Source organism: Callithrix jacchus, chromosome 14 (assembly GCF_049354715.1).
Source record: "Callithrix jacchus isolate 240 chromosome 14, calJac240_pri, whole genome shotgun sequence".
NCBI classification, from domain to species: Eukaryota; Metazoa; Chordata; class Mammalia; order Primates; family Cebidae; genus Callithrix; species Callithrix jacchus.
In genome coordinates, this window is record NC_133515.1 from 72,270,968 (window position 1) to 72,295,689 (window position 24,722).

Consider the following 24,722-nt stretch of genomic DNA (forward strand, 5'->3'; position numbering starts at 1 on the left):
TGTGCCTCAAGACAATGCACAATTTAGCTACCTTAAGGTGTAAGGTTATGTGAGGCTCAAAAGGGGTGACAAATGTGAATCCCAGATTAGGTTTCCAGAGCACCATGCTGTGACATTTCTAAACTTAGCACAACTGCAATTTTACTTTTACTTGTGGGACTATATGGCTGATGTCTATCTCCACTAGACATGTTTTTGATCACCCTGGCATTCCCAGTGTCTAAAAGTACCTGGCAGGTAGAAGGTCCTCAAAATTATTTGCAAAATGAATGAATCGAAGCAGTTTGTAAAGAGTAAAGCTATGTATATATAAGCACTAACATCAGACATTTCAGAAATTCATTAATTCAACAAGTATTTAGTGAATGCCAGCACTCAGAATGCATTACTGGGCAAAACAGAAAAGATCATTAAAGCTAACATTCTAGGAAGACAGGCAATGAAAGTAAACATAGTAAGTATGAATATTTGGAGGTGATAAATGATACGGGAAAAAGAGCAAGGGATGCGGGGTAGGATAGCTACAACTAAACAGTCCTCCTAAGGTGGTTGCAGGAGAAACAGCCAAGAGCCCACTGTGCTTTTTGTGCCAAATAAGCAAGGCAGAGCTCTCACCTGCTCTCAGCAAAAGTGGAAGTCAGAAAGGGCAGTGACAGTCAAAGAATATAGGGTCTCATAGGTCAACATTTCTATTGAATCTAATTAACTTTCTAATTAAACTGATATAGTAAATAGTTTGGGGTTGCCTCAATACTTATACCTTACATCAATAACATAAAAGATCAGAATCACATGCCAACATTTCCCATCCACAGTCTGATCTAAACTTGAGACCATTCTCTTCATCTGGTGGTCTCAAAGACTATATAATTTTTTTTTTTAATGCAAAGGCACCTAGCCTGTAATCCCAGTGCTTTCAGAGCCCAAGATGGGGGAATGCTTGAGGCCAGGAGTCTAGATAAGCCTGGGCAGCAATAATGAGACTCCATCTCTACAAACAATTTTAAAAATTAGGCCAGCCAAGGTGGTTCATGCCTGTAATCCCAGCACTTTGGGAGGCCAAGGCGGGTGGATCACTTGAGGTCAGGAGTTCGAGACCAGCCTGGCCAACACGGTGAAACCCTGTCTCTACCAAAAATATAAAAATTAGTCAGGCATGGTGGGGGACACCCGTAATCCCAGCTACTCAGGAGGCTGAGGCAGAAGAATCACTTGAACCCAGGAGATGGAGGTTGCAGTGACCGGAGATCATGCCATTATACTCCAGCCCAGGCAACAAAGTGAAACTCCATAGCAACAAAAAAAAAAAAATTAGCCAGGTATGGTGGTACATGCCTGTAGTCTCAGCTACTTGAGAGGCTGAGGCAGGAGGATTGCTTGAGTCCAGGAGTTCAAGGTTACAGTGAGCTATAATCCTACCACTGAACTCCAGCCTGGGTGACAGAGTGAGACTCTATCTCCCTGTCTCTGGAATAAAATAAAAATAAAAATAATGCAGAGTCCTCGGGATATTACCAAAGCAAACCAAGGTCTCAAGGCTCTTTAAACTAAGAATGTCCTAAGTAAGGCTTGGCTTCCCAGGACAAAACTGAACAAGTCACCAGATGGCATTTGAGGGGAAGGCATTACCTAGATAGACCCAAAGATTTTAACACTATGAAGTCTCATAAGCCACATAGCCCTTACAGTAGTCTGGAGAAAAACAAAAGCATCACTGTGGACAGGGCTTTTTTTTTTTAATGTTGCCCAACAGCACTGACATGGATATAGTTTTAAAAAATAAGTATGTGGACAGGGCGCAGTGACTCACACCCAGTACTTTGGGAGGCCAAGGCAGGCGGACAACCTGAGGTCAGGAGTTCAAGACCAGCCTAGCCAACATGGTAAAATCCTATCTCTACTAAATATACAAAAATTAGCCAGGTGTGGTGGTGCATGCCTGTAATCTCAGCTACTTGAGGAGAATCACTTGAACCTAGAAGGCGGAGGCTGCAGTGAGAACAGGGAGATTGAAATTCCATCTCCAAAAAAAAAAGCTACTTTATTATAACAAAACCATATTCTTTTTTTCTTTTGAGACAAGGTCTCACTCTGTTTCCCAGGCTGGAGTGCAGTGGTGCAATCACAGCTCACTGCAGCTCTGACTCCTAGGCCCAAGCAATCTTTCTCAGCCTCCCAAGTAACTGGGACTATGGGCCTGCCTATTTTTTTGGTGGAGATGGGGTTTCCCTATGTTACCCAGGCTAGTCTCAAACTCTGGACTCAAAGGATCCTCTCACCTTAGCCTCCTGAAGTTAGAATTACAGGCGTGAGCCAATGATACAATTTGGTCTAGTTCAGAATTTTACAAATTCCCTTCAGTATTATATTCCCCAGCTTCCTCCTTCTAAACCTAGAAGAGGAAAATATTAATTCACTAAAAAGGGAGACATACATATTATGACTCTTTTTTGTTTTTTAGACAGAGTCTTGCTCTGTCGGCTACTACAACCTCCGCCTACCAGGTTCAAGTGATTCTCCTGCCTCAGCCTCCCAAGTAGCTGGGACTACAGGTGCCCACCACCACCTCTGGCTAATTTTTGTAATTTTAAGAGAAATGGGGTTTCACCTATCGGCCAGGCTGGTCTCGAACTCCTGCCCTCAAGTGATCTGACTGCCTCAGCCTCCTAGAGTGTTGAGATTACAGGCATGAGCCACTGCACCTGGCCCATGATGACTCTAAATATAAAAAGGGTCTGAGTTACAGAAGTAAACTGCTCTTTCAGAGGCTCTAAGCAATTTGAAGAAATCTGCAGACTTTTAAATATTCAGTAACAGAAAAAGCAAAAGAATATTAAGAATTCGGAATCCTGCGTAACTCTCTAAAATCTCAACTTTTTTTTTTTTTGGAGTCTTGCTCTCTTGCCCAGGCTGGAGTGCAATGGCATGATCTCGGCTCACTGCAACCTCCACCTCCCAGGATCAAGCGATTCTCCTGCCTCAGCCTCCTGACTACCTAAGATTACAGGTGCATGCCACCATGCTTGACTAATTTTTTGTACTTTTTTAGTAGAAAAGGGGTTTCACCATGTTGGCCAGACTGGTCTTGAACTTCTGACCTCAAGTGATCCACCTGCCTCAGCCTCCCAAAGTGCTAGGATTATAGGCATGAGCCACTGCACCTGGCCTAAAACCTCAACTTTCAAAGTGTCTAGGACTGAAAGTAGAGCCACCTCTTATAATCTTTACCCAGTTTATTTTTTATTTAATTTTTAAAAAATAGAGATGGGGTCTCACTATGTTGCACAGGCTGGTCTCCCCCTGCCCACCGTCCCAAAGTACTGGAATTGCAGGCAAGAATCTCTTCGCCAGGCCACCCTCTACCCAATCATCCGTCAAGGAAAAACAAATATTTTTAATATTAAAATTAAGAACACTAAATGTATACCTTGTTGAGTTCTTCTATCCTTCTTATTAGGTATGGGTTGCTGGAGGAATTCTCAAAGTACACATAATCTGTAATTAAAGGAAATACAGAATTTAATCTTTTCAACAGAAAGCTCAGATTTGTCAGTCCATGACTTTTAATGTTAGGCAATTCACATTTGAAATTAAGCTCATAATTCATTCACTGGTAAAAGCAAATAGCCTTAATATATTCTCTTATCTGCCTACGATTCACAGACCTTTATTTTCTTGGCATTTTCATTTCAATTAACGTTTTACCAGGTTCTCCTAGACTTCTGTCCCAATATGTCATTTCTTTAATAATAAACAAAAAAGGCACCTCTTATCACTGTACAGTTAGGGCACACTAAACATGTGTCCTCTGTACTGTAACTACTTCCACATCTTTTTCCTCCAATCCAATTTGCCCTGGAGGCTGCTTCTCACATAAAACTATTGACCTAAGACATTCAGAGCACGGAGAAAGGCTTCACAGTCCAACCTACATTTCAATCACTACTTAAAAAAAAAAATCAGGTGAGCAGAGCAGGTAAGAGGAAGAACGCTGACAAACTTTTCCACAGCTCTGTCTGGAAAGATGAGAAAACAGGGGGGCCAAGGGGATCACTTCTAAGAGGGAAAGTGCTCTGGGGGTGATACCATAATGTTTTTTAGCCTTTTACCATATTTAATCCAAATCTATTTAATGTCTTGTGGTTAAGAAATTGCCGCAGGCTTTCAACTAAAAGGATAAAATTTTTCAAGTGTGGCTTTTCGTCTCATCTAATAGGCTCGCTGGAAACTTCCCACTGTGTGTTTATCTGAAAGGCAGGGCTGTGCTGTTATTGTCTATCTTAGCGGCTCTTTCGCGGCTCTCTTCTGCAAAGTGGCCTCATTTAGCCAGGCGATTCCTACTACTATCCATCAGAAGCTCGGCTAATGAGCAGAGAAGGAAGAGCCGGTCTCTCATACAAACACGCCACTTATCTGAATTATTATTTTACCAGGAAAGAGGGAGGAGGGCGTCTTGAGTAGGGAGAAAGTTTGTTTGACCTTATTTCTCTCTTCCGCAGAAGACTGGGAAGGAGGCAGGCAGCAGAGCAAACGTCCAGGCAGAGCTCAACTCCCCACCTCCGGCAGAGGTTCCCAGGCCCTACGAAGCCCCATTTGTGGGGGGCTGGACCAGAAACGAAACGAGGGAGGCGAGGAAGGGGAGGTGCAGGGCCCCGTCCCGCTAACAGGCCCGTCCAGCTGCGCCCCTGGCTGGGCCCCCACCCCCACCCCAGGCTCCCACTGAGGGGAGAAGGAACAGGGGAGGGGATGTCCCCCCATCCTCTCCAGCGCCTAGAAGCCACGCAAGGAGACGGCCACCTTCTCAGGGGGCTCGACGGGCCCTACTCCCATGAAGGTTTCGTGGAGGGGGGGGCGTCTGGTCATTCGTACCCCCAAGTAGAGGCCTGGCCCTAAAGACGAGGTGGGGTGAGAGGGTGAAGGTGGCCCCAGCTCCTCGCAGGCCACCGTGGGGGGAGGGGAGGGAAAAGGTGGGGGTGGGGAGCCCCGGCCCCTCTGCGGGCCCCGGCGCCCCCGTCCGCTGCGCCCTCAGCCCCCGCACCCTTGGCTCCCGGCACTTCGCTTGCGCTCGCCCCGGCCCCCGCCCCCCGCTCCCGGAGCCCGCTCCCACACGGGCCGGGTCGGGCCGAGCCTGCCTACCTCCGACCCGGTACATGTTGGCCGCCATGTCCGCCCGCCCGCCCGCGGAGCCCGAGCCGAGCCCCGCCCGCTGCCGCCGCCGCCTCCTCAGCCTCAGCCTCGACCGCCGCTGCCGCCGCCGCCGCCGCCGCTGCCTAGCCACCGGGGGGAAGGGAGGGAAGGGAGGGGGCGGGGGAGGGGGAAGTGAAGGGGAGGGGACGCCGAGGGGTGGGGGCTGGTGCCCGCCCCCAGCGCCAGGCTAGCGAAGCCGAGTGGGCCGGGCCGGGCCGGGGGAGGCCCGAGCGCTGTGGGGCCAGCGGGAATTGGGGGGAGGGAATGGGAAGCGGGAGGGAGAGTGGGGTGCCTTGTTGGAAGTGGAGGGCCCTGGGGCCAGGGTCCTGGCCGAGGCGGAAGTCTGGACTGAAATGCGGACCAGGGGCTGTTAGAGAATTGGAGTCGGGGCTGGCGCTCAGCCTCTCCGCAGGGCCTCTTGCCCCACCCAGGGTATCCCATCACCTGCCCACCCCGAGACAGGTCCTCCTTCCCTGCTTCCGTCCCTGAGGAACCCCCGTGTGTCTGACCTAGTAGGCAAGCGCCAGTCTCAGTGCAATCTCTTGGATGCAAATAAGTGTAAGCAGCAGGGTTCCTTCCTTCTGGTGAGGTCCACGGGGGCGGCCTGGTACCTGCAGGTTCTGGGGCCAGGAAGACCCCACGTAGTTCCCGCCTCGCCAGAGACCCAGCCGGGGACAGAGCTAGAAAAACTCCCTTCTAGGCCACCCTAAATGCGCCATCGTTCATCCCAACTGAGCAGAACCAACTCTCCAACACCCAGATACAGGCCCTGGCTCTAGACAGGCCCTATTTATGCAGTGCCTGTTCTTCTGGGATAAGGGACCTTTAGGATTGGGGGCTTCCTTTGTCCATGGGGGAACAGGACCCTACAGTTCACGATCACCACCACCCCCAAGAAGAGGAGATGCTGTTCAATCAGCTTGATATTGATGGACACTTAACTGGTTATGTGTCTAAAGCTTCTAAATGGTTATTGTCGCAGGCCAATTCTCTAAACAACCTCTGTTTTCACGGCCTTCCTACTCTCACAGAAACAACAACAAAAAAAAATGTTGAATCTTAACTGGCTATCCCCCAAACGACCAAAAATAACTTTCTTTAGAGAAGACAGTCCATTCCAAAGTACTCCCAGACATCACTGCATAATAAACATGAAGACGATTTACTGGTGTGGTGGCTTGTTTGCAATGTCTTGTGATACACAGCTGTGTGCTGCCAACTTGAGTTTGAGGTGTGTGCGGGGGTAAGAGGTGCCCCCAGAAAAGAAGTTGTGTTTTGGTTGTTTGGTGGTGACATTTGTGATGGTCCCTTATCACAAAGTATTGATATGAAAAAAGTGTTCTGCGTAGCTGAGGCAAAACATACAAATAAATAACAAAGCACCGTTGAATTATATTGACTCTATGACCTGTTTCCTTGCCCATAAAGTGGGGACACCAATTCCCCTTCATAGGTGTGGAAAGGATCAGTTGTGATATCTGAAAATGGTTTGTAAACCAGGGAACACAGAGCACCATGCAAATAACAGGTGTCTCTTGCTTTTCTTTTTAACCCAAGAAAACCTCAGATTCCCAAGGGTTTTCTGCTGTGTGTCAAAATATGAGCCATGTGTCAATTTCTGACCCAGAGAAGAAAGCAAAAGTGTTCTGTTCCGCAGATTGCATAGCTGTCATTCAACATTTACCAGAGATCCCACCAAAAAACATTCTGACAAAAAATGACTGACATCACCCCTTTCTGAGCTGACAAATAGGTTGAATAATTCACCTGGAATCACACAGTAAACTGGCAGCAATATTGGGATTATAAATCAGCCCTTTCCTCTGGCCTAGAACGTTCTGAACCACAAAGTCTTTCTCCAAGCGCGAAGGCCACCTAGAAACAATAAAGTGCAAAGAAGCGGATCACGAGCTTTACGGTGTTTTCCCATTAATTTTTCATCAGCAATTTCTCCTCCTCCGAAATATTTCCCTGTTTTTGTTAATTCATTTTGTGTCTGTCTCATTTCCCCAGCTTAGTGCTCTTGCCAGGTGTTTATGATGACTGTGCTAACCACAATAAATGGTGAAAGATGCCAAGAAAACTCCTCCCTATGTCCTCTTAGGAACAGCCTTATCCAGAAGCCCCCCCCCCCCCCCGCCCCATGAAAAGCTCCATAGACTTGAGGGGGAATAGCAGGGGGTAATGATGGTGGCAGTACTCTAAACCATTTTTGACTTTTTTTTTTTTTTTTTTGAGATGGAGTCTCACTTTGTCGCCAGGCTGGAGTGCGATGGCAGTATCTTGGCTCACTGCAACCTCTGCCTCCTGGGTTCAAGCAATTCTTCTGCCTCAGCCTCCCAAGTAGCTGGGATTACAGGTGCATGCCACCACTACGCCTGGCTGATTTTTGTATTTTTAGTAGAGACAGGGTTTCACCATATTGGTCAAGCCGATCTTAAACTCCTGACCCTGTGATCCTCCTGCCTCGGCCTCCCAAAGTGCTAGGATTACAGGTGTGAGACACCACGCCTGGCCTGTTTTTTACTCTAGATTCTATGTCTTAACCTCTTCCATCTCCAGCTCCTAGGCCAAAGTCCTCTTACACTTCTGAGCTGACATAGTAGATGCTCAGTAACTGAAGAATAAATACCAATAAATCATGGACTCAGAGAAGCAGAAGAGCTGAATGCAAGGACTTCGTCTGTGTCCTAATTCCAGAGAGGTTCACACATCAAGGAGTTCAGCAAATGTTTGTGGATTGAAAGAAACCTTCCAACCAAAGAAGGGTGGAAAAGCCTGCACTTTTAAAAAAGCAAAGGCACCTCTCCCTTCTTAGCTGCATGGTTTAGTCCACAAACTTGTCATCAGCTAGCCCTAACTTCACTCCTAGTTTGGCAGTTTAACTATAAGATTTTGAGCAAGTTACTTAACCCTTCTGAGCCTCAAGAGGGTTTACAAAATGTTAATATAGGTTGATACCTACCTCAAAGTCTTGTGGTAATTTTTTTTTTTTTGAGTTTCACTTGCTGCCCAGGCTGGAGTGCAATGGTATGATCTCAGCTCACTGCAACCTCCACCTCCAAGGCTCAAGCAATTCTCCTGCCTCAGCCTTCTGAGTAGCTGGGACTACAGGCGCCCACCACCATGCCTGGCTAATTTTCGTATTTTTAGTAGAGACAAGGTTTCACCATATTGGCCACGCTGGTCTCAAACGTCTCCTCAGGTGATCCGCCTGCTTGGCCTCCCAAAGTACTGGCACCTCAGGCGTGAGCCCCCATGCACAGCCTAGTAAAATTTAAATATAGAAGGTGTTTGGCTCTTGTTGAGAATTTCATATTTGTTAGGTCCCTTCTCTCTATTCCAGTTACTCTCATCACTAAAGAAAAGGTGTCTCTCAGGCCATGCCAGAAATCCCAGGGCCAATACAGCCCTTCTAAGGATGAAATTTCCTTGCACAGTTGTTGCAGTTAAAGAACCACGTATGCTGGGCGTGGTGGCTCAAGCCTGTAATCCCAGCACTTTGGGAGGCCGAGGCCGGTGGATCACAAGGTCAAGAGATCGAGACCATCCTGGTCAACATGGTGAAACCCCGTCTCTACTCAATATACAAAAAATTAGCTGGGCATGGTGGCATGTGCCTGTAATCCCAGCTACTCAGGAGGCTGAGGCAGGAGAATTCCCTGAACCCAGGAGGCAGAGGTTGTGGTGAGCCAAGATCGCGCCATTGCACTCCAGCCTGGGTAACAAGAGCAAAACTCCGTCTCAAAAAAAAACCACGTATAAGGTAGTTCTTTACCATTTAGTTGAAGAGAAGTGGATGCAGCAAGAAAGCTATAGGTGGCTAGGCATGGTGGCTTATGCCTGTAATCCCAGCACTTTGGGACACCAAAGCAGGAGGATCATTTGAGCCTGGGTAACATGGCAAGACACCACCTCTACCAAAAAAAAGAAAAAGCCAATTTGTGCACACCTATGGTCCTGGCTACTCTGGAAGAAACTGAGGCAGGAAAATAGCTGGAGCCCAGGAGATCAAGGCTGTGAGCATGTCTGTGCCATTGCACTTGACCCTAGGCAATAGAGCTAGACTCTGTCAAAAAAGGAAGAAAGGGAAGGGGAAGGGGAAAGGGAAGAAGGAAGGGAAGGGAAGAAGGAAGGAAAGGAAAAAGAGGGAAGGGAAGGAAGGAAAGGGAAGGGGAAGGGAGGGAAAAGGAAAGGAACAAGAGGGAAGGAAGGAAGGAAGGGAGGGAGGTAGGGAGGGAAAGAAAGAAAAATAGAGAAAGAAATGCTTTAGGTGAATAGGAGAACTGAAGAGTTGGTTTTTTTGTCTCAATATAGGGATGGAGTTTTTATATGTGTGAAAAATAAAAAGAGATTGATGCTGGCCGCAGTCTGGGAGCTTTATGATACTGAACCCAGGAAAGGAGCCTGGCGGTCTAAAATGTAATTAATCTGAAACCAGAGGCCAGGCTTTGGAAAAGGGACTTTAATCTTGTTGGTTTGTGTTTTCCATGATTTATTTCTCTCTTCTTTTTCCTTTCATTCTTTTCTTATTTAGTAAAATTCTTTTGGAAAAGGCCAGCCTATCTCATATTCTAAGGAGGTCCTGCGTTTGTTTTTTGGTTTTTTTTTTTGAGATGGAGTTTCGCTCTTGTTCCCCAAACTGGGGTACAATGGCTCAATCTCGTCTCACTGCAACCTCTGCTTTCTGGCTTCAAGCAATTCTCCTGCCTCAGCCTCCCAAGTAGCTGGAATTAGAGGCATGTACCACCATGTCTGGCTAATTTTGTATTTTTAGTAGAGATGGGGTTTCTCCATGTTGGTCAGGCTGATCTCAAACTCTCGACCTCAGGTGATCTGCCTGCCTTGGTTCCCAAAATGCTAGGATTACAGGCGTGAGCCACCATGTCTGGCAAAGGCCTGGGTTTTAAAGGCAGAGGAACATATCCCAAGAGAAATGTAGGCATGTGATGGCAAGAATCAAAGCAGAAGAGCCCCAAAGAGAAAGGAAACCAGAATTGGGAGTTCTGTGGCTTCTCTAGTCGTGGAGCTGCCTCTTCCGTCAATCCCCTGTGCTAAAAACATGAAATCCAGGACCAAACCTAAACCGATACTTTGGTTTCTGGAAGTATGTGTTTTCGGATCCCATAGTTCCCTCATGCCCTCAAAGGGGAGCTAGCTCAGCCATTCATTCGGCTGCTTCCACAAGAAGGTTCCTTCTCCAGTAACAACATTACCTGTAGGTAGTAGAAAAGTGACTAAGTCACTGTGGGGACAGAAATGAACCCCTGGGTGGTTAACCTAATTGACCCCAGCTTTTCTCTTTTTTAACTACTGTAGATTTGAATATGAAATTGTTGGTCTGGCACGGTGGCTCACACTCATCACTTTGACATGCCGAGGCAGGCAAATCACCTGAGGTCAGTAGTTTGAGACCAGCCTGGCCAACATGGTGAAACCCAGTCTCTACTAAAAATACAATTAGCCAGGCATGGTGGCACACACCTGTGATCCCAGCGACTCAGGAGGCTAAGGCAGGAGAATCACTTGAACCTGGGAGCTGGAGGTTACAGTGAGCTGAGATCGTGCCACTGTACTCCAGCCTGGGCCACAGAGTAAGACTCTGTTTAAAAAAAAAAAAAAAAAAAGTCCAGGCATGGTGGCTCATGCCTGTAATCCCAGCACTTTGGGAAGCCAAGGCAGGTGGATCACCTGAGGTCTGGAGTTCGAGACCACCCTGACCAACATGGTGAAACCCCATCTCTACTAAAAAATACAAAATTAGGCTGGGCGCAGTGGCTCATGTGTGTAATCCTAGTTCTTTGGGAGGCCGAGGTGGGCAACTCACCTGAGGTCAGGAGTTTGAGACCAGCCTGGCCAACATGGCAAAACCCTGTCTATACTAAAAAATGCAAAAATGAACTGAGTGTGTGGTGGCCAGCACCTGTAATCCCAGCTACTCGGGAGGCTGAGGCAGGAGAATCACTGGAACCCAGGAGGTGGAGGTTGCAGTGGGCCAAGATCGTGCCACTGTTCTGTAGCCTCTAGCCTGAGTGACAGAGCAAGACCCTGTCTCCAAAAAAAAAAAAAAAAATTAGCCAGGCTCAGTGGCTTACCTCTGTAGTCCCAGCCCTTTCAGAGGCCGAGGTGGGTGGATCACTTGAGGTCAGGAGTTTGAGATCAGCCTGATCAACGAGGCAAAACCCTGTCTCTACTAAAAAAAAACAAAATTAGTCTGGCATGGTGGCAGATGCCTGTTATCCCAGCTACTCGGAAGGCTGAGGCAGGAGAATCGCTTGAACCCGGTAGGCAGAGGTTGCAATGAGCCGATATAGTGCCATTGCACTCCAGCCTGGGCAATAAGAGTGAAACTCCATCTCAAAAAAAAAAAAAGAAAGAAAAAGAAAAAAGAAATGGCTGGGTTATAGAAGCTTTGTGGAAGGTACTAAGAAAAGAAAAGAAGAAAAAACAAATTTTAAAGGCTGGGCGCCGTGGCTCAAGCCTGTAATCCCGGCACTTTGGGAGGCCGAGGCGGGTGGATCACGAGGTCAAGAGATCGAGACCATCCTGGTCAACATGGTGAAACCCCGTCTCTACTAAAAATACAAAAAATGAGCTGGGCATGGTGGCGCGTGCCTGTAATCCCAGCTACTCAGGAGGCTGAGGCAGGAGAATTGCCTGAACCCAGGAGGCCGAGGTTGCAGTGAGCCAAGATCGCGCCATTGTACTCCAGCCTGGGTAACAAGAGCGAAACTCCGTCTCAAAAAAAAAACAAAAACAAACAAATTTTAAGCCGATGGCTGAGCAGTATAAGGGTTATAGGGTCAAGAAAAAGAATGAATGCTAAAGGGCAATGGGAAGTGTTGAAGGGATGGGACAGGGAGTAAGCTGTTTGTATGGGTGGTTCAGGCTGCAGTACAGACAGTAGATTAGAAAGGGTGGAGCGTCCAGACCAGATCAGTTGGGAGGTTGGTGAGAAGGGGTGGTGGTCTGGCCTAGGGTAGTGGCAGTGGGTTATGAGAAGTAGATGGTTTTAGACAGATGTAGGAGGCAAGAGGTATCGGATCTGGTGACTCTAGGGAAGCACAGAGTGAAAGGGTGGTGACAAGGCTCATGGGGAACTGGTAGAGAGACGTAAGTAGCAATCAGTGAGCAAAGCATACAGGAGGAAAGGCAACTTGGGGAAGGGGATAGTGGACAGGTTGCGTGCTGGACAGGTTGTGTTTGAGGTACCTTTGGAAATACCCAGTTACATGTCTTCTCATTGGGAAACAATTGGATCAGGCCTGGTGTTTAGAAGAGAGATCTGAGCTGGAAATAGCCACTTCTGGTGTCACCATCAGCCCAGAGCCCAGCCTGTCTGGTCTAAGGAATAAGCCAAACCCTGGCCGCAGGGAAAGAAGCAGGTTCCCTGAATCCTTCAGGTTGGGTGGAAACAGGTTTGGCAGGTCAGGTTCAGGAGATCAGAGTCCAGGTGCAAATGTGCAAATAGGCAGAGCCTGGGCAGAGCCACATAAGCAACTGCCCAAGGCAGACCAGGATGCCAAAGGCGAATGCCCCGGACTGACCATCTCACTAGGGCCAGCTAGCAAAATTGTCAGCAAGCATCCACAGAGGGTTCTGTTTCAACCCTCACTCCTTTCTTCCCAGCCCTGAAAAGCAGCTGGGGTGGGGAGGGGGAGGGAAGATGGAAAGAACAGAAGGAGTTGGAAAGGGACATAGCCTGAAAAAGCAAATCTGACTCATTCCTACCGCACCCTCTTGCCTCTAAGATGATATAGTGGGTTGAATGGTGGCCCCCCAAAAACATGCCCACCCAGAACCTCTGAATATGACCTTATTTGGTAAAAGGGTGTTTGCAGATATAATGAAGCTAAGGATCTCAAGATGAGATTATCCTGGATTAGGATGGACCCTAATGACATGTGTTCTTTTAAAAGACAGAAGAGGAAAGATACAGAGAAGAGGGGGCAACCTGTGAAGGGAGAGGCAGAGATGAGACTTACACAGCTACAAACCAAGGAGTGCCAGGGGTCGCCAGGAACCACTGAATATTGGGGAGAGGTGTAGAATGGATTCTCCCCCGTCAAGACTCCAGAAGGCCTAATCCTACTGACACCTTGCATTCAAGCTTCTGGTGGGTAGAACTGTGAGAGTGAATTGTTTGAAGCTACCCAGTTTGTAGTAATTTGTTACAGGAGCCTTAGGAAACTCCTACAGATGATATCGACCCCTCAATTTTAAGTAAACATAGATTCAGCCAGAAAACCCTTAGAGAACTATACAGTATACAGAGACTAAGGGACACCAAAACAAAATAAGAGAATAAAGAGAAACACGAGAAAGAAGGGGACCCCTCACCCCTCACCCCTCACTCTGTCACCCAGGCTAAGTGCAGTGGCATAATCTCGGCTCACTGTATCCTCTGCCTCCCAGGTTCAAGCGATTCTCCTGCCTCAGCCTCCGGAGTTGCTGGGATTACAGGCGCCCACCACCACGCCCAGCTAATTTTTTTTTTTTTTTTTTTGTAGAGACAGGTTTCACCATATTGGCCAGGCTGGTCTCTAACTCCTGACCTCAGATGATCCGCCCACCTCGGTCTCCCAGAGTGCTGGGATTACAGGCATGAGCCACTGCACCTAGCCCAAAACAAATTTATGTTAGGACTTCCAGATGCTTATAGACACCTGCTTGGAAGTATTAGATAGACAACTGGATCTGGGCTCTGGAACTCAGCAGAGAGGCCTAGACTAGAGATGTGAATCTGTGAGTCACCACCCCCAAAGACAGTGGAGAAGTGAGACTGGTGAGATTAAAAAGAAGCTGAAGAAGTTGGAGACTGGTGAGATTACCTGCCAGGAGTGGGAGTGTGGGTGGAGAGGAGGGCAGAGGCCTGAGCCCTGGGGCAAGTCAACATTGAGAGCAAAGGTTGGATCTCTACTCTAGCTGCTCCAGGGGAACTACTGAGACAAGGCTGAGCCCCACCCCCAGAAATCCTGATTTAATTAGTTTGAAGTAGGCCATGGGTTTTAGTGAAAAAAAAAAAAAAAAAAAAGAAGAAGGCTGGACACAGTGGCTCATGCCTGTAATCCCAGCACTTTGGGAGGCTTAGGTGGGCAGATCACCTGAGCTCAAGAGTTCAAGACCAGCCTGGCCAACATGGTGAAACCCCGCCTCTACTAAAAATACAAAAAAATTAGCCAGACGTGTTGGTGGGCACCTGTAATCCTAGCTACTTGGGAGGCTGCAGTGGGAGAATCGTGGCTCATGCCTGTAAACCCAGAACTTTGGGAGGCCAAGGCAGGCGGATATCCTGAGGTCAGGAATTCAAGACCAGCCTTACCAACATGGAGAAATCCTGTCTCTACTAAAAATACAAAATTAGCCCAGCATTGTGGCCCATGCCTGTAATCCCAGCTAATCAGGAGGCTGAGGCAGGAGAATCGCTTGTATCTGGGAGGCAGAGGTTGTAGTGAGCTGAGATCACACCATTGCACTCCAGCCTGGGCAACTAGAGAGAAACTCCATCTCAAAAAAAAAAAAAATCCTGATATGATTCTGCTCCGTAGCCAAGATTGAGAACTATGCAGGTAGTGATGAGGACGAAATCCACAAAGAGGGAATGAGGGGCATTGAGGGAGGTATGAAAATAAGTCTGAGAAATAAAAAAATGAGCTGGGCATGTTGACGTGCGCCTGTAGTTCCAGCTAGTTGGGAGGCTGAGGCAGGAGAATTGCTTGAACCCAGGAGGTAGAGGATGCAGTAAGCCAAGATTGCGCCATTGCACTCCAGCCTGGCAAGAGAGCGAGAATCTGTCTCAACAAAAAAAAAAAAAAAAGAAAGAAAGAAAAAGAAAAAAAGTCAGAGAAGTACCAGTCCCAGAAGCCAGGTGAAAAAGAGAGTGTGGTCCAACCGACAACAAACTGGAGCACAAATCAACACTGGATTTGGCCAACCAGTGGCCAATGGATACCAGCTTCCCTGCTATCCTTCCTTTGGTGGTTCTTGATTCTTCAGGTGCTAGGCAGCTCAAAATAAATTGGTAGGGTTGACTTGAGTGTAAATAACTCCAAGGACAGAAAGAGGGACAATGAATCCCCCACATCCCCTGCCAGACTGAGGAATAGAGCCTAGAATCTGCTCTTTTTATCAGCCCCCATTATCTTTATCTGTAGGTTTGTAGCTGCTGCCCTTTCTATAAGAGACAGAGGGAAGTTTATTTGCACTCTTGATTTCAAAAAGGACCTAAAATGTTGGAGAGCTCAAAGTGAAACTTCGAACTCCTGGATAAATAAATCATTGTTTATGTTTCCTTTTATCTCTGTAAAGTTTCGGAGGAGAAAAGCATGAGTATTACAGAGCCACTTCAAGGAGCTGCTTTTACAAAGCCAGGTCAGGACTATATTATTAGTGGCAACTAACGCAATGTTTCATGTTTAATTGCACAGATCAGAGCACTGAGCAGGGCACCGGGAGGCACTTTGACCTTTTCAAGGCTTTGGTAAAGGACACCCAGAACCTGTCCAGCCAAGTCCTGTCACTGGTTTCTTTCTGTAAGAAGAGACAAAGTGTCCCTCTTCTGGAAGCCCTGACTCCCCCACCCTACCTCCACCTTCCAGGCTTCTAGAATAATGAGGTGAAATCTGGAATGTGATTTTTTTCTTTAATTTTTAAATTTTTATTTATTTTTAGACAAAGTCTCTCTCTGTCGCCCAGGCTGAAGTACAGTGGTGCAATCTCTGCTCAGTGCAACCTCCTCCTCCCAGGTTCAAGTGATTATCCTGCCTCAGCCTCCCAAGTAGTTGGGATTACAGGTGTGAACCACTGCACCAGGCCTTTTCTTTCAAATTTGTGGGTACATAGTAGGGGTCTATATTTTGGACTGTGTTCTTGAAATGAAGGGTGGAGTCCATGTTAGAAACTAGAATGCTGGAGGCAGAAGGAGAGAGAGGTTTCCATCCTTTCACAAGGCCTCCTTCCTCTGCCCTTGATCTTGGCTAGCTCCTGAAATCTGGAAATCTGGTGCCCTTGTCCTCTGCTTCACACTCACATGGAGCCTAAGCTGGACCTTTTCTAAGGGGCCTTGAAGTCTCCTCACCAGGTCAGAGCAATCCTGAAGGCAGAGTGGGAACACTGCAGCCGTGGTGCTCCTACCTCTTCCCATTCCCCCCACCAATATAGCCCCTTGAAGGCCCCTCAGATCTGGGCTGGTGTGGGGACCACTTGCTTGTCACACTAACTCCCTCCAGGAGTGGCTTTCTGGCTGAAACTTGCAGGGCTCAAGACTGACTTCTCCATCTTGGCCTAGCTTCACCCAAAGCATCTGCAGCAGCGGGCAGGTTGGGAGACTTGAGGGATGGGGTGACTCCCGGCCAGTGGCATGTTGCAGGGATTGGATGCATTATTTATGATGCTGGTGTCAGCATGGCTCCCAGGCACCAGGGGAAATGGAAAAGGCACTTGGGCCAGTGCTGATTAAACTAAATATTTAAACAGGACTGAGGAATTGAGGCAAAATCCATTTTTCTTCAGTAAGGCAGAGAGCGTCACAAATGACTTCCAGCCTGAGGACTTGATAAACACCGTCCAGAGCATAAGGGAAGGACATCCCTGGTCTAGGCTCTTCTCCAGAATCAGCTCCCAGCTTCGTCTCTGAAGCAGATCTATAGGCCTTCGGGGGACTCTGGGGTAGGAGCACAGGAGAGGCAATAGAGAAACAGAAGAGTGAGACTGGGAGACGGAACAGTCAGTTTGGATGCATGCCTCAGGCTGCCTTTTGTTTCCCCAGGGATCTCCATCTCCTTTTCTCAAAATAACTGTTCTACTGAAATTGCCTATGTTGTCACCCCGGCTGGAGTGCAGTGGTATGATCCCGACTCACTGCAACCTCTGCCTCCTGGGTTCAAGCAATTCTCCTGCCTCAGCCTCCCGAGCTGCTGGGATTACAGGTGCTCACCACCACACCCAGCTAATTTTTTTGTATTTTTAGTAGACACAGGGTTTCACCATGTTGGCCAAGCTGGTCTCAAACTCCTGACCTCAAGTGATCCACCTGCCTCAGCCTCCCAAACGATAATCCTTTTAATCAACTGGAAGAAGGGTAGTAGCGTGTCAGACAGCCATGAATTCACCCTCTTGTAGTGACTCTTCCTATCCCACCTGATACAGGTCCCAGTCAGGAAGCTGACCTCCCGCTGCACACAAACACAGGGGAGACCCTTCCCAGAGAGGCTGTGGGAGAGCAGGGTCCTCCATTTAGAATATCCACGACTCTCCAGATTTGAGGAAAGAAGAGATCTCAAAAGGAGATTTTCAGGTGGGAAGAAACAGCTGTCATTCCGGCTGGCTTTCCCGGCTGCTTTTTTCCCTCCCTGTGGGTTCCCTCACTTGCATCTCAACAGCAGTCACTATCCCTGGCCCCCAGGGATGTGTTTTTTCTCAGTCTCTGCATGAACAAGTGCCCTTTTCCTTCTTTCCGCTAAGAACAGCTGAGACAGGCTGACATTTTCCAAATTAACTTTTATCAGAATTTAAGAAAGAAAAGGAAATAACTGCAGAAAATACAAATGCATCAGTTCAATTCAGTTCAGCACTTATTGTGATTCTTACATCAAGTGTCATGGTCTGGGTTACCTTAATAAATGAAATGGAGTTCCGGAATTCAAGGAGTTTAGTATCCAATGGAAGAGGCAGGCATGAATAGATAACTAGTTTTTTGTTTGTCTCGCTCTGTTGCCCAGACTGGAGTGTAATGGCATGATCTCGGCTCACTGCAACCTCCGTCTCCTGGGTTCAAGTGATTCTCCTGCCTCAGCCTCCAGAGTAGCTGGGATTACAGGCACATGCCACCATACCTGGCTAATTTTTGTATTTTTAATAGAGATGGGGGTTTTACTATGTGGGCCAGGCTACTATGAAACTCCTGACCTCAGGTGATCCACCCACCTCAGCCTCCCAAAGTGCTGGGATTACAGGTATGGGCCACTGCACCCAGCTGATAACTAGTTTTTTTGTTTTTGTTTTTGTTTTGTTTTTTTGAGTTGGAGTTTTGCTCTTGTTACCCAGGCTGGAGTGCAATGGCACGATCACGGCTCACAGCAACCTCCGCCTCCTGGGTTCAGGCAATTCTCCTGCCTCAGCCTCCTGAGTAGCTGGGATTACAGGCACACGCCATCATGCCCGGATAATTTTTGTATTTTTAGTAGAGACGGGGTTTCACCATGTTGACCAGGATGGTCTCGATCTCTTGACCTTGTGACCCACCCGCCTCGGCCTCCCAAAGTGCTGGGATTACAGGATTGAGCCACCGCGCCCAGCCTGTTTTTGTTTTTGTTTTTTTTAGATGGAGCTTCGCTCTTGTTGCCCAGGCTGAAGTGCAATGGCGTGATCTTGGCTCACCGCAACCTCTGCCTCCCGGGTTCAAGTGATTCTCCTGCATCAGTCTCCTGAGTAGCTGGAATTACAGGCGTGCGTCACCACACCCGGCTAATTTTGTATTTTTAGCAGAGACCATGGTTTCTCCATGTTGGTCAGGCTGGTTTCAAACTCCCGACCTCAGGTGATCCACTTGCCTCAGCCTCCCAAAGTGCTGGGATTATAGGCATGAGCTACCGTGCCTGGCGATAACTAGTTTTAATCGAATAAAACAGAGGCCACAGTAGCCCAGCATTGGGAGCAATTCATATGGTCTGCTGTAGGGGCTGGGCTAGTCACAGAAGGCACTGAGAGAAGGTGATATTTGATCTGGACTTTCAATTAAAATAAAAGGACCTTATCTTATACAGAATCAGAAAGGATGTTACAAATAGAAGGAACAGCACATAGGAAGTACTTTCATGACATATGAGAACCAACTAGACAACTGGGTCAAGGCCAGCTATAAAGGCCTTGAATGCCAATGTGGTAAAATAAGAAATGTATTTGGTCTTTGTCCTAGATTCCTGGCACAGAGTTCCTAAAGCTTGTGGAATTTTCTGAGTGATAGGTATGCTTTTTGATATTCATCAAGAATCCCTTTCACACCTTTATCCAGGGTAGAGCCCCTGGTACTCTTAGGATGGGGCTGCTTACCAGGAAGACCAAGGGATAAGAGACTTAAATGCTCAGCCTCATCCACCAACCTCTGAGAAGGCCAGGGGGGTGAGGCTGGAGATTACGTTACATAAAAACAAGATTTCCTTTTGTTTTTTAAGACAGGGTCTCCTTCTATCACAAAGTTCCCCACTATCACCCACTGGAGCGCAGTGGCAAGATCACGGCTCACTGTAGCCTGTACCTCCAGCCATCCTCCCACCTCAGCCTCTTGAGTAGCTGAGACTACAGGAATGTGCCACCACACTGGACTAATTTTTAAATTTTCTATAGAGGTAGCATTTCTCTATGTTGCCCGGGCTGGTCTCTAATTCCTGGCCTCAAGAGATCCTCCAATTTTGGCCTCCCAAAGTGCTGGGATTACAGGCCTAAGTCAATGCACCTGGCCTGGAGCCACAAGACATGATGAACTCCCAGACTTCTGAAGATGTGGAGGTGCTAAGAGGGTGGTGTGCCCTGGAGAGGATGTGGAAGTTCCATACCCCTTCCCCCATACCTTGCCATATATATTACTTCATCTGGCTGTTTACCTCTGTCCTTTATTATATCCTTCATAATAAACTGGTAAACATCTTCCTGGGTTCTGTGAGCCATCTTAGCAAATTATTGAACCCAAGGAGGGGATTATGAGAACCTCAGTTTAGAGCTAGTCAATCAGAAGCATAAGTCACAGTCTAGGTGCAATGGCTCACACCTATAATCCCAGCACTTTGGGAGGCTAAGGTGAGCAAATGGCTTGAGCCCAGGAGTTCGAGACCAGCCTGAGCAACATGTCAAACCCTTTCTTTCTCTTTTTTTGTTGTTTGTTTGTTTGAGACGGAGTTTCCCACTGTTGCCCAGGCTCAAGTGCGATGGTGCAATCTTGGCTCACTGCAAGCTCTGCCTCCTGGGTTCAAGCGATTTTCGTGCCTCAGCCTCCTGAGTAGCTAGGTCTACAGGTGCACACCACTACGCCCAGCTAGTTTTTGTATTTTAGTAGAGACAGGATTTCACCATATTGGCCAGGCTGGTCTCGAACTTGTGATCTCATAATATGCCCTCCTCGGCCTCCCAAAGTGCTGGGATTATAGGCGTGAGCCACCACAGCCAGCTGTCAAAACCTTTTCTCTACAAAAAATACAACACTTAGCTGAGCATGGTAGCACATACCTGTGGTCCCAGCTACTCAGGAGGCTACAGTGGGAGGATCACCTGAGCCTAGGAGGTTGAGGCTGTAGTGAGTCATGATGGTGCCACTGCACTCCAGTCTGAGCAACAGAGTGAGACTTTGTCTCAAAAGAAAAAAAGAAAAAGATTTGTCTTCAAATTCACCAAAGAGAGGTATTCAGGTAGACAAGGGGTAAACTAGGGCTCATTGCTTAAGTGCCATTCTCCTTCATCTTGGGAAAGGCAGAAATGACCCAAATATTGATTTGGACAGGAGATAGCGAAATACTGGGTAGAAGAGGGTGGATCCCCAGCAAAGACCCCACCCTCAAGCCTAGATACTCATGGCCCTAAGTGAGAACAGGCGTTTCTGTTTTCATGTCCAAAAAGTTGCCTTTTGGTCCACCGTGCCTCCTATCCTGTACCCATATAAACCCTAAACCCCAGACTCCAGAAGCAGCAGACAAGAAAACAAGCAGACGAACGGCAGAATGGCATGACAGAGAGAGAAGAGAAAAAGCGTCTGAACACTAAAAAGAGTTCAGCTGGGGGTGGTCAGAGAGGAGTGCAGCCACTGGATGCGCAAACTCCAGGGGAAGATCATCTTATTTCATCCTCCTTCCAGCTCCCCTCCCATCCATCCCACTGACAGCCACTTCTGCCAGTCAACAAAACTCACACATTCTGGGCCGGGCATGGTGGCTCACAACTGTAATGGGAGGCTGAGGCAGATGGATTACAAGATCAGGAGATCAAGACCATCCTGGCCAACATGGTGAAACCTCATCTCTACTAAAATACAAAAAAAAATCAGCCAGTTGTGGTGGCACATGCCTGTAGTCCCAGCTACTCAGGAGGCTGAGGCAAGGGAATTGCTTGAACCCAGGAGGAAGAGGCTGAGGTTGCAGTGAGCCAAGATCATGCCACAGCACTCCAGTCTGGTGACAAAGAAAGACTCCATCTCAAAAAAAAAAAAAAAAAACCCACATTTACATAGTGTGACCTGATTCTTCTGGAACACTGGATGAAAGTTCAGGATACAGAAAGCTGTCACACTGGCCGTCTACCCTTGTGAAAAGGCAGATGGTCCACTGAGCTGGCTACCCTTTACACTGTCTGGAGATAGCAAAGTTGGAAGACTGCACTGTAACATTCTCACCCCTAGACACTACCAGTGGGGGAGGGAGGTGGGCCAGAGCCTAAAGTACTTGCCCTGGGCTCCTGCACCTGTCCATCTGCATGCTCCCCCTCCCATAAGCAGAGCAGTGGCGGCAACCGAACAGACAAGCCATACCCCTGTCACGTGTTCTGCGAGAGCGAGTTAGGGAACTCTCCCGTCTCACTATGAGGAAGGGCAGTATTATTGCCTAGGCCCTGATATGGTTTGGCTGTGTCCCCACCCAAATCTCATCTTGAATTCCCACATGTTGTGAGAGGTACCCTGGTGGGAGGTAACTGAGTCATGGGGCAAGTCTTTCCTGTGCTGTTCTTGTGATAATGAATAGGTCTCATGAGATCTAATGGTTTTTTGTTTTGTTTTGTTTTTTTGAGATGGAGTTTCACTGTTGTTACTCAGTCTGGAGTGCAATGACACGATCTTGGCTCTGAAACCTCCGCCTCCTGGGTTCAAGCAATTCTCCTGCCTCAGCCTCCTGAGTAGCTGGGACTACAGGTGCACACTACCATGCCCAGCTAATTTTTGTATTTTTAATAGAGACAAGGTTTCACCTTGTTGACCAGGATGGTCTCGATCTCTTGACCTCGTGATCCCAAAGTGCTGGGATTATAGGCATGAGCCATCGTGCCCGGCCAAGAGCTAATGGTTTTAAAAAGAAGAGTTTACTTATAAAAATCAGCCAGATGTGGTACTATATGCCTGTAATCCCAGCTACTCAGGAGGCAGAGGCATGAGAATCACTTGAACCTGGGAGGGGAAGGTTGCAGTGAGCTGAGTGGTCATGCTATTGCACTCCAGCCTGGGTAACAGAGCAAGACTCCATTGCAAAAAAAAAAAAATAGGAGTTCCCATGCACAGGCTCGCTCTTTCTTTCCCTGCTGCCATCCATGTAAAATGTGACTTGCTCCTCCTTGCCTTCCACCATGATTGTGAGGCTTCCCCAGCCATGTGGAACTCTAAGTCCAATTAATCTTCTTTCTTTTGTAAATTGCCTAGCATCAGGTATGTCTTCAGCAGCAGCATGAAAACAGACTAATACAGGCTCCCTCCTGTGTCTTGGCCACCCCAGAGGATATGGTACCTTGGAAATGCCAATTGTCTTGGCCAGGCATAGGAGTATGCACCTGTAGTCATGGCTACTCCAGAGGCTGAGGCAGGAGGATTGCTTGAGTCCAGGAGATTGAGGCTGCAGTGAAGTATAATCATGCCACTGCACTCCAGCCTGGACAACAAAGTGAGACCCTGTCTCTAAATAAATAAATAAATGAAATCCCAGCTATCAAGAAACCTCTTGGGCTCTAACGGATGCAGTCTCCCAGATTCCAGAGAATTCTTGCCAGGAAGAAACATATGAACATTTTTGGGGCTCCTAAGAGGAGCAATTACTTAGGTTTAACAACTTGAGAGAGGTATTTATTCAGGCCTGTGAGACATCCAGATTATGCAAATTTAGGTTTTTAGAAAAGGAACCTGGGATCTACCAAACTTGAGAAATTTGAGGATTGAAATTGCCCAAGTCTTTGAAAAACTAACAAAGAGATAAGATGGCAAACCATAACAATTTTTTAAACAGTTAAAAATCAATTAATACATAAACATTAAGTAACTTGAGAAAACATGCTGAATGAGCATTGATCAAAATTGCTAATGGTCCCAAGGATATTGCCCTGTGTCCCTTCTGCCAGCTCTTTCTGGGCTTTAAAGATGGATTAGGGCTGGGCGAAGTGGCTCAAGCCTGTAATTCCAGCACTTTCGGAGGCTGAGGTGGGTGGATCACAAGGTTAGGAGTTCGAGACCAGCCTGACCAACATGGTGAAACCCCGTCTCTACTAAAAATACAAAAATTAGCCAAGCGTTGTGCTGAGAGCCTGTAATCCCAGCTACTCGGAAGGCTGAGGCAAGAGAATCGTTTGAACCTGGGAGGTGGAGGTTGCAGCGAGCCAAAAGTGTGCCATTGCACTCCAGCCTTGGTGCAAATCCATCTCAAAAAAAAAAAGATGGATAGGCCGGGCGCGGTGGCTTACCCCTGTAATCCCAGCACTTTGGGAGGCTGAGGTGGGTGGATCACTAGGTCAAGAGATGGAGACCATCCTGGTCAACATGGTGAAACCCCATCTCTACTAAAAATACAAAAAATTAGCTGGGCATGGTGGCACACGCTTGTAATCCCAGCTACTTGGGAGGCTGAGGCAGGAGAAATGCCTGAACCCAGGAGGTGGAAATGGAGGCAAGCCGAGATCGCACCATCGCACTCCAGTCTGGGTAACAAGAGCGAAACTCCATCTCAAAAAAAAAAAAGATGGATTAGTTTACAACTCCACATAGAGGAACCCTGATCCTCTCTCCTGAATCAAGTATAGAAACACATATTTTAAAAATTTATTTGTTCAAAGACACAAAGTTGGACATTTCCAAAAGTATTTAAGTTTCTGGCCAGGTGTGGTGGTTCACGCCTGTAATCCCAGTGCTTTGGGATGCTGAGGCTGGAGGTTGGCTTGAGCCCGGGAGTTCCAGACCATCTTGGACAACAGAGTGAGACCCCATCTCTACAAAAAATTTAAAAATTGGCTGGCTGTGGTGGCACATGCCTGTGTTTCTAGCTTTTCACAGGCTGAGGCAGGAGGATCACTTGAGCCAAGGAGTTCGAGGCTCCCATGAGCCTTGATCACACTACTACACTCCAGCCTGGGCAACAGAGCCAGATTCTGTTTCTACAAATAAATGAATAAATATGATTCAATAGAATTGTATTTATATGCCAGGTATGTTGGCTCACGCCTGTAATCTTAGCACTTTGGGAAGCCAAGATGAGCCGATTGCTTGAGCTCAGGAGTTCTAGACTGCCTGGGCAACACAGTGAAACCCCGTCTCTACTAAAACACACACACGCACACACGCACACACACACAAAGTTATTCAGGCGTGGCGGTGGGTGCCTGTAGTCTGAGCTACTCAGGAGGCTGAGGCAGGAAAACACTTGAATTTGGAAGGCAGAAGTTGCAGTGAGCTGAGATGGTGCCACTGCACTCCAGCCTAGGCAACAGAACAGGACTCTGTCTCCAAAAAATAAAAATAAAAAATTGCACTAATACAATAAAATTTAAATTTCTCTCACTCTTTTTTTAACATTTGCCAGTTTATT

The 24,722-nt window shown here is 47.5% G+C and overlaps 1 protein-coding gene across 5 annotated transcripts in view; it reads right to left on the bottom strand.

Moving 5' to 3' along the window:
* MTA3 (metastasis associated 1 family member 3) overlaps nucleotides 1-24,722 on the bottom strand; it is a 274,841-nt gene that overhangs the window by 191,913 nt on the left and 58,206 nt on the right. For 3 of the 5 annotated variants that reach the window (XM_008980775.5, XM_002757815.7, XM_078349439.1), the window contains exons 1-2: nucleotides 5,137-5,194; nucleotides 3,428-3,495 (exon numbers count right to left, since the gene is read on the bottom strand). In XM_008980775.5, coding sequence (XP_008979023.2) covers nucleotides 3,428-3,495; nucleotides 5,137-5,164 — 96 coding nt within the window. In that variant the 5' untranslated portion in view covers nucleotides 5,165-5,194. Of the gene's footprint in view, nucleotides 1-3,427; nucleotides 3,496-5,136; nucleotides 5,195-24,722 lie in introns of those variants that run through there. The other 2 variants (XM_078349438.1, XM_078349437.1) reach the window with 1 other exon arrangement.